Source organism: Rhincodon typus, chromosome 2, assembly GCF_021869965.1.
Source record: "Rhincodon typus isolate 14 chromosome 2, sRhiTyp1.1, whole genome shotgun sequence".
NCBI lineage: Eukaryota > Metazoa > Chordata > Chondrichthyes > Orectolobiformes > Rhincodontidae > Rhincodon > Rhincodon typus.
The window spans coordinates 94,968,228-94,978,889 of NC_063333.1; the positions used below are offsets into that span (position 1 = coordinate 94,968,228).

Here is a 10,662-nt window from a genome sequence, read left to right on the forward strand (position 1 = left end):
CTGATGCTGCTTGGCCTGCTGTGTTCATCCAGCTGTACACCTTGTTATTTCAGATTCTCCAGCATCTGCAGTTCCTACTATCTCTATTGCTGAGTGGATGATTGATCTCGCTCTCTCCCTGAGATCCCCAAAATCTGATAGCAGTTGTTAAAATCCTAGCTAATGTTATTTCTGCACAAGTCAGTTCCCAGACTGAAATCTAGCTAGATAAGTCATTTTTTACCTTAGTTTTAAAGAGGTCATCTTTCACTGAAATGTGAACATACTATGCTGTAGATTTGATTGATTTATTGTGAAAAGAAATAAGGATAAAATGGAGTAAACCAAGCTATTTGCACATAACAAAAGTTTTTAAAGATTTAGAAGCACCCAGTAAAATGCAGTCCCATTAATCTCAAAAGCACTCCTTTATACTATTCACACCTTAGAGAACGCTGTTCTTTACAACAGCTATAGGGCTTGATCTAACTTGTTCCTAACAGTAGGAACTCTCTCTCATACAGTTTTTAAAGCTACAGAAATACTTGTAGGTTAATCATTAAGCTCCCTTCAAACCCACTTGCCACTAGCTCAAGATCCAATCTGTCATTGTATGAAAATATGGATAAATCACATATCTCAGTATTCATTTCAATTTAACTCATTCCATTTGATATATAGCATCTACAGAAAACTTGTACATTAAAACTAGCTGCAGCCGTAGCAAAGCTTGTTCCAGTTCAGCTCCAACACAGGTCCGTTCTGGCCACAAACACATCAGAACAAACCCAATTCGGCCAGTTAGGGTCCCTTGGCTCTATTCTCAATCATCAGCAAAATGATGGAAGTTGTTATTAATGCTGTTGAGTGCCACCTACTCAACAAAAACACACACTGCTGGTACTAACAAGGCTGCGCTACTCTAGGCCTTGTAACAGCTTTGATCCACAAACAGCAAAAAGAACACAGCTCGGGTGAGATTAGAGTGACTGTCCTTGATGGTAAGACAATATTTTCGCTAGGTGCAGCATCAAAGAGCCCCAGCAAATTTGAAGGCAATGGAAAGCAAGGGGAAAGCTCTCCACAGGAGTCAAAACTAACACAAAAGAAGATGGCTGTGATCATTCGCAACGATTGTCTCAAACCCAGGACATCACTGTAGGATTTGTTCAGGGCAGTGTCCTAGGCCCAACCATCTACAGCTGCTTCAGCAATGACCTTTTCTTCAACGTAAGGTCAAATGTACTGGGACAGGATCGTAAGAGAGTCAAAAGAAGGGATTTTTAAGTATGGCTGTGTTATGTGGATAACTACGGTTCACTTGAATGAAAAAATCACCCTTTTTCCTTTGCCAAAGCAAATTTTGCTGCAGCACATTAGCTACATGAAATTTCTAATTCCAATTTTCACCTGTTTAACTGGAATGATCTGATATCAATCAGATCCAGATGTTTGTGATATTTGGTCCATTTCAGTTTGGTTTAATGATGCCCATACATTCTATCCATTTGGGTTATTAAATAAAAAGCTTTTTGAAATGGCCATTCATCTCTATAGGATGCTGGGCAGAAGCTTTGGAAAACCATGCTGGATTTGGAAAAACAAGGTCTGGAAGCCATGCAGGATATCTTAAAGTGTGAAGGACCTTTAGACCCTTCGGAATTTGCTGACCTCTTCTATGATTGTGTGGACACTGAAATTAAATTCTATAAGTGACGTATGTATAAGTTTTTTGTTTTAAGCTAACAAGTAATAAATAGTTTAACAGAATAAGACAGCAAATGTGTTTCAAAATTGATGTAAAGAGATGTGTATAGCTAATGTTTTCAAGTACAATGCTAAAGTATTCTTTAAACACCCAAACAGAATGAGAAGTAAGAACTGCAGAAGTGGTGAGGTTAGGGGTAGCTATTAACATGTTTAGTTTTATCCAAAGTGTTTCAAACAGGACAATCAAGATTCTGATGTTTAGACTTCTTCCATTAGGGATACTGTAAACAAACAAATTCCTGGTGTACGAAAGAACACAAGCAAAATGCTATGGATGCTGAAAATCTAAAGTAAAAGTAAAAACTTCTGAAAATATTCAACAGGTCAGGTAGCATCTGTGGAAAGAAACATTGAAGTTAAAATAGAAAAATGCTGGAAGCAGTCTTCTGGGAATTTTGTTTTGTTTGTTCCTATTTTAATCAATTCACCTAAGAGCAATTAGCTTTTTTTTAAGGCCTGTAAACAAAAATCTATCTTAACAATCAGAAAATCTGAATTTAGTTGGGTTCACTGATCAAAGAGCAGCTATATATATTTTTTATCCAATGGTAATCAAATCATGATTGCAAATTTTATTTTTGTAGTGTCGAAAGGAGTTGGTAATGCATCATGAGCTGCATTGCCAGCACTACTTTTCTTTGTGAAGTTCCATATGTTGTCAGTATTTGTAATATGAAGCAAAGAATTATTCTACAGTAAAGCTGTTTATTTGTACAAATCTGTACCTTCACTGCCAGGTACAATGATCAGGCATCATACCAGGACTCCAGTATTTTGATTTTGAGGTTTCCAAATCCTATCATTGTTAACTCTTATCCTTTGCATTAAACTTTAGACATAATTTCCAGGTTTATTCATGTTTGGTCTTAATTATATAAGGTAAACATCGAATTCTTTAAATGGAGGTAAATATGACCAGGAACTATAAATGGCAATTACCGGAAAGTAAATTTTCATCAGGTGTGGAGAAAATATTTATAAAAGAACCACAGATGTTTTGATAAATATAACAAAATACTCAATTGCAAATATTGTGATTGTTCAAAACAATTGGATTAATTATTGCACCAGAAGGATAAGCCTTAATGATTTGTTCAAAGCGATAACTTTAATTATGTTTTCTAATGATTTTCTTTCTTTTGCAGCTGGTAGCAGTGCCCCATTGGTCTTTGTAGGCCTCTTTGGAAAACAGGGTGAGGAGCTGTTCAAGACAAATGATTGTCACTTAAGTGAAGTGAAAAGAGAAGACGTAGTGTTGCTTGGTTTGTCTTTTTTTTATTCCAGATAACTCAGCTACTCCCTGAAGTAAAATCATCATACATCCAATTGTGTATTGTCTAATCTTTGTGTCTAGTGATAGGAAGCAGCCAGTGATCGGTTGTTGGTTGTGTGCATGCAGAAATTATATAAAGCAGGACCTTCTAAATGCTTTATGTTTGTGATGGTAGCATTTACATCCTTAAAGCTCATTCATTGAGTAAAGAATGATCAGGTGACAAACTAAAAAGCATGGCATAATCTGCAATGTGCCATGATTGGTGCCCTCTGTATGCTATTTTTCTTTGTTTGTGATACATCTTGTAAAATTTGATTTGGCCTGAGGAACTGTCTATTTCTGGTTAACAGGTTTGATGTGTTGCAGCATGTATTTTGTGGAATTTCTTATACTTTAGTATAATTAATGGCAATTGAATTTGATCCCTCGGCATATTGCCAGCTACCACAGTACTGGAACACAAACATTAATTTTTAACATGAATTAGGACTCCAGAACCTTGAGAATTCGGTAAAAATTTGTTTAAATAAAATTCAAAATATTTGTATATTTAGTGTAAGGGAAAATGAATTATGCACTGCATGCAGCTCTCAGTTATAATTGTATTTGTTGTAGTTCAAGCTTTGTTCTCGGTTTATATTATTTAACTTTTCACGAGTTTTGCACAATTAGATGTCACTTATATTCAGAATGTTTTCTGGTTTATTAATCACATTTTATAAATTGCAGCATTTTGGTCCTTTGTAGCAAAAAAAGGTTCTGTTACGCAGAAAATAAGTATGACATTGTTTCATTTATTATCATGACTTATTAACTAGCAAGTGTTAGTGTATCTCACTGTCTGGTTGGTCTCTAGACCTTTTTGGTATAGTCCAGTTGGTTCTAATAAACAAACGTGGTATATTTAGTTCATTGGCTAGCTTAAGTACAGAAAGACAGATCACCTTTCTCTGCTAAATATTTGTACAGCATTCTCCTTCATAATGCACAATATGTAGTGATGCTGAATTATCAGTTGGTGTCACATGATTAAAGGTTTAGCATAATTAGTTGTTACAAAAGTTATCTGCTACTTTTGAAACGAATTATCCCAGCTTACTTTGTTTCAATAATGTAAGCATTCTATGACTTGTCTCCTGCAATTGCTGAATTGTGACAATTAAGTTCATTCATGGATTTATAAATTTGTTCTGGCTTAATCGGTAACTAAAATATGTATCTGTTGAACAAATGGATGTGTTAACAATTAACGTTTTTACGTGGTTGTTCCCAATAGGACAATAATTAACAGAAATTACTGGCCCTTGAACTTGAATTGTAATTAGCTATAGTTATTTCTTGTGAAATAACATTATCAGTATCATTTGATTGTTGCATAAGTCAGAAGGTTGAACTACATGTAATGTATTGTGTACCATGCATCAAGATGTGAATCCTGTACTTACAATCAGCAGCTGCATCAGTGCACATCATGACTAAAGAATAGACATTATGTGGCAAGATTAAGTGCTTTGTTTGGACATTGCAGTGATAATGTTTCTATGTCTGTTTTCTTCTTCATGTTAATTCTAGTCTGACAATTTATTAACAATTGGAGTTTGTCACGATGATGGAAGTTTAAGGTCCTCGCTACAACTGATATCAGAATCACTTTCTTTGTTTACAACCATGCTATAGATTGATCTGTTTTTCCTCTTGCAGAACAGTGATGTGCAGACATTAACAATGCTATAATAAACTAATGAAAATTTCAATGTCTTGCAATATACCCATGCATATATTCATACATCTTCTAGTCAATGGACTGTGGAAGGTTCACATTAGGCCTATTTTGTTATTGTTTACACTTTTCTATATAACTGTGTTCTAAAACTTTCTACAAAATCCATATACAACTACTTCAGGATTATTTCAGACACCCTTGTTATTTGGAAAGCATACACCAGAATTGGTGATGAGAAGACTTTGCCAGTGTTTTATTGTACAAAATGAACCCAGTAATCAGAAATAGCAATGAAATTTCTTTAAATCTGTTTGATACTCTTCATACTCATTTGTAAATTTTGTTAAGAAATGTGTTGGCTCCTTTCAGTTGGTTCAAATCAAAATTGCCATTCTGCCATACAACAACACTAATTTTGCTCATTAGGGGCTCAGTATCTCTGGAGGATTCAATCTTGGGAATATAAAACATGAAAATGCTAAATCGTGCAAGAGCCTGTGACTCAAAGGGTTTCTGTGCTCTGCACCATGGTGTGGTAGTAGGTAGGTTTATATTTTGAGATTTCCAATGTAAATGCACAATACTCAACATTACTATTGTGAGGAGATCTTGTACTAAATTAAATACTGCTGTTGTTTAGCTAGAGTGATGGTGTACCAAATCTAGCACTGCTGTGTAGAGATATGCTATGTGGAAAGTAACAGCTTCACAAGAGCAGGAAACATTTGGAAAGTAAGCCCAGACTGCTCTTGGGCATCCTCTGGTGGTAAGTGCAAACTAAAATATAGGCATAGAGGAGGGGGATAAAAGTACAAAATTCCTTGAAGTATCTAAACTACTTTCTAAGAATACTTTCCTGCTCCATCACTTGAGACAATCAATAAATTTTGAACTTGCAAGTTTTTTGAGAATCATCTACTTGGCATTGTTTAACAGCTTTGTTTAACATGTACCTTTTTCACTGCATGGAAATCAGAATTAAAAGCTTAGCTGGAGTGCTGCATGGTATAGTTATTAAACCATGGAAGGAGTTCCTTGTATCTGGGAGTGTGTTCACAAGGTTTATAAATCATGTTGTTGCATCACTGATTTACTTGGTTAGTGGATGCATTTTTTGATAATGCAGGGCTCACTACTTTCACAATTACTGCTTTCAAAATAAAATGTAATCTGTACTTTTCTGCTTTGTGCAACACAAACATAGTTGAGACGAAGGTAAATCTGTAAACATTTTTTTTCAAATATTGCTTTGCTGCCACAATTTAAGATTTATCTCCTTTAAAGTTTTCCAGAAGTATTATGATTAAATGGCTAAAAACATTGTTATTCCATCCATGTCTATTTATGAACAAAAAATGCCTAATTGCTTTTTCATTTGTATCTTGGCTAAGAATACTTTCACTGTGTGAATCAATTATCTACTTCGCATGTAACTATCTCCCAGTAGCTGTACTCGTTGTGAATTGAATGACTTTTTCAGTCCAATTGAAATCTAACTTTCGATTAGATTTGTATATCTTGGCAACCTGATTATAACAGTCCCTTCATCAGAGCTGTGTGGTTTATAGAAGAATAAGAGGGAGCTGCCCCCACAATTTCCTAACCATATGCATAAATGCTACCAAGCAACTCATTGATGAATTGTGCTGCCAACTTCATCTGTCAATTAGTCTGATTCATTTCTTTTATTAGTCATTTGTTCCAGGTGATAATTGAACCATATTCCTACATAGTGAAGCTAAGCAAATATATGTCTTATGTGAGTGAATGCTTTTCCTAGTAACTTAGAACTGTTGAAGAACAAAATTACTGTTAATACTGAAACTAAGGGAGATGCTAGAAATACACAGCAAGTTTAATAACATCCAATTCAATATATTAACTTCTTTCTTTACAGATGATGATAGACAAGTTGTGTACTTCAAGCATTTTCTGTCTTTTTGTATTTGCAGCATTTACATTTTTTTTTTCCTCCTCCCTGAATTCACTGTTTCCTTTTCAGTTATCACATTTTGATATATATATATTCTCAACATTCTGTTCCATTTATAACTCCAGTACTTTCTCTCCTGTATGGGGTGTAGCTTGGAGCTAATCAGAGTATAATTCTGCCACCTGCGCTATAGCCACCTGGTTCTCAAGCTATCCTTTAAAATATTCCTTGCCCTAATCCAAGTGTTCGTTCAAATTTTGGTCCCGTTTAATAAAAGCTCATTCTCCCAATCATGGTTATGCAGCTTTTCCTTAATTTCCCTCATCTAATCCTACCCTTAAAAGACTGGTTTATTTATCTAAAGCATACTATGCAATAGAAAGACCAACCTGGTGTATAATCTTGGATTTAATATACGATAAACCTTATTATTGTATGTAATTTTAATTAGGTTCTAGGAACTAATAATGCATTGAACAAGACATTAATCTTAAATTAAAAATCTGGTCTAACAATATTTGAATGCTAACAATATACAGGAGCAATGACTTGTATTCATATTGTACCTTTATTGTGATAAACATCTCAAAATGCTTCCCAAGAACATTATAAAACAAAATATAACAGTGAAGCTTTTAATGAGATAATAATTTGATGGCCAATGCTGTTAAGATGTAGATTTAGAGTTGGGAAGGAAGTGGGGTGGGTGGTAGGATGATGAAGTACAAGGAGGGAGTTCCAGAGTTTACCTCCCAGGCATTGGATGTTTGATTGTCAATAGTGAAATTATCAAACTTGGAATCAAAATCAAAAGGCAAGAATCAGATGAGTCATAGAATGCTAACAACATGGAAGGCTGCTATTTACCTTATGTCCCTGCTAGTGGTGTGAGAGCCATTCAGCTAGTCCACTCATTTTTCCCTGTGACTGGGCAATTATTTCCCTTTAGATAATTATTCAATTAGAAAGCTGTAATTAAATCTGCCTCTGCAACACTGGCAGTGCATTCCAACCACTTGTTGCATTAAAACATTTTTATCTGCTATTGTCTGAAATGTATTTGCTTTAAATCAGTGACACCTGGTTCTTGACCCTTCCATCATTTGTGAGCAGCTTTTTACTATCTACTTTGGAGCCCTCATGAGTGTGAACATTTCTATCCAAACCTGTTGACCTTCTCTAAAGATAACAGTCCCAGCATTGCTAACTTTTCCTCTTGTTCCATGGAGAAACACTTAACTCTTCCAATATTTCCATTCTAAACCTTGACATTGTTCCCAAGTGTGGTGCTCAGAATTGGACTCAACATTCCTGTTGTGTCTGAACTAGTATTTCATAATTACAATGACTGCTTTGTACTGTATACCTTTATTCATAAGGCTCAAGTTCCCATATACCGGAACAACTGCTTTTTCAAACTACCTGCCACCTTAAACAATCTGTACATATATTATCCCTAGGTCATTATTCTCCTGCACCCCCTTTCAGAATGTAACCCCTTATATTACCTTTTCTCATACTTACTTAAAATGTATTGCTTTATGCTTCACTGCATTAAGTTTCACCTGACAAGTCTCCCCTGTCAGTCTGACTCTGGCTTTCTTGTAGTCTATCCTCCACATGGTTCACAGTACTTAATTTTGAATCATCTGCAAATTTTGATATTGTCCTGTGCACTCCAATAAACGGGATAGATCAAGAAAAGCATTAGTTCAAATATCAAACCTCAGTTACCAACTATATACCTCCTTACAATCCAAAAACCAAATGTTCACCACTGCTGTTGGTTCTCTGACATTCGTCCCAACTTGATATCCATGATGCCAATGTTTTTTTTTATTCCACTGGGTTCAACATTGTTGACAATCCTGTATTTTGGCACCTCATCAGACACACCTTTTTGAAAGTCCATACACACCACACTAACCATAATAGCCTTCTTGACACTGTGGTTGAGTTTTATTTATGCAATAACAAACACAGTTTTCCTTTAAGGAAAGTCAGTGTTGTTCTTTATTTAATGTTGTCTCCTGCCACTCCTGAAGGGTTCACATTGTAGATGCAGAAGGTTCTGCACATGACACTTTGAAACACCTCTCTAATAGAGGCAGCATGGTGGGTCAGTAGTTAGCACTGCAGCCTCACAGCACCAGGGACCTGGATTCGATTCCAACCTTGGGCACCTGTGTGTGGAGTTTGCATGTTCTCCCTTTCCACCAGGTGCTCCAGTTTCATTCTACAGTCCAAAAATGTGCAAGTTAGGTGGATTGACCATGCTAAATTACCCGTAGTGTTCAGGAGTGTGTAGGTTAAGTGTGTTACCCATGGGAATTGCAGAGTTATGTGGTAGGGGGATGGGTCTAGGTGGGATCCTCTTTGGAGGGTTGGTGAGGACTTGTTGGGCCAAATGGCCTGTTTCCACGCTGTGGGATTCTAGTAAAACAACCATTTACATTTTAAGTGTGATGGGGCTCCTTCAAGCCAAGTTAACAATGGCCCCAAGTCCTCTGATCTCTCTCAGCAGACAGATGATGCAAGATGTCAGAACCCTGTGCAAGTTTTGATGCATGGATGAACCCCAACCCCCACCCAAAACCCTGATCATGTGTCTCCAGATATAGCTATTGAGTTGACTCTTAACTGCCTTCTGAAAAGGCCAAGCAAACCACTCGGTTGTATCATACAATTATAAAGTTTAACCACAAGAAAGAAACTGTATGGAAAACCCTGGCATTAGCTTGGGTAGTGGAAATGACAACAGCAAGCACAACCCTCAAAGTGCTCCTTACCAATGTTGGAGGTCTGGTGCCAAAATTGGGAGATTCATCCCACACACTAGTTGAGCAACACCCCTGATCCACTTATACTCATGGAATTTATATATTACAATATCCTTGTCACCACAAACAGCATCAGCAACTACATCCGTCAAGATAGATGGGATGCCCATGGTGGCACTGTGGTATATAAACAGAAAGGTTTCTTCCTCCAATCCAAAGATGTGTAGGTTAAGTGGATTGGCCATGCTAAATTGCCCATAGTGTCCAGGGATGTGCAGGCTAAGTGGATGAGTTGTTAAAGGGATAGGACAGGTCTGGGTGGGCTGCTGTATGGTAGGTCAGTGTGGACTGAATGGCCTGCTTCCACACTGCAGGGATTTTATTCTGTGATTTTTTTTAAAAAAGGTGCCTAAATAACCATAAACCACAAGTGCATGAGGCAGAATGACAATACTGGCAGAGGTACTGTGCATTTCGCACATGCGACCTGACAGAATTTTGGGGTGTCAGCAGGCATTCTCATTCTTTAATCAATCCATATTTATCCAAGTGTATGTGACTTATTAATGTTGTTCCAGCATAATATTTCTGAAGATTTTCTCCCACACATTAATTGGCTATCTCTCAATGCGAGGATGAAGCCCATTCTGGGCCAGAGGTTTTTGGCTATGGGTCTGACCAGGCCGATTGTTGACGCACATGGCTGGGCACACCAGAGTCAGATGTCTCAAGAAAGTGGTTCTGTATTGCAGGATGTGCTGCTTTCTCTCCCCTGCCAGTGCTCCAATTCATCATTAAGATACTGTGACTCATTGTATTGCAGCTTGGTTGACAAATGAGTCACCATTCTGGATGAAGCACCTCACAATTATTAAAACCAAATCTTGCTGCACTTTTGAGAGCTGTCAGACCATCTGTCTTTGAAGCATTTTCTTTGACTCCCGGTTCTTGGCCATTTGAGAGTTGTGAAAACAGAATCTCAGGTTGGGTATTGTTTTCAGCACTCTGTTTAATCTGTTGAAGTTGATTTTGTAGGAGATTTGCCTGAATGTTTTTAAAGCTAACTTCAGAAAGACCCTAGTCTGTCTTCAACAAATCTGGAAATTGCGGTGGAAGTGTTATTGATAGAATTTTTCTAGTGCTCAAATGTGACACATACAATCCAGGTCTCGCCGCACTACAGGAGTGTGGGGAGAACATC

General features: G+C 36.9%; 1 protein-coding gene across 2 annotated transcripts in view; it reads left to right on the forward strand.

Annotated features, from left to right (window-relative positions):
• Positions 1-4,779, forward strand: part of LOC109913287 (secernin-1) — an 87,326-nt gene extending 82,547 nt beyond the window's left edge. For both annotated transcript variants that reach the window (XM_048618498.1, XM_048618505.1), the window contains exons 8-9: positions 1,537-1,696; positions 2,895-4,779. In XM_048618498.1, the coding sequence (XP_048474455.1) occupies positions 1,537-1,695 (159 nt within the window). In that variant the 3' untranslated portion in view covers position 1,696; positions 2,895-4,779. The remainder of the gene's footprint in view (positions 1-1,536; positions 1,697-2,894) is intronic.
• Positions 4,780-10,662: the final 5,883 nt, after the last annotated feature.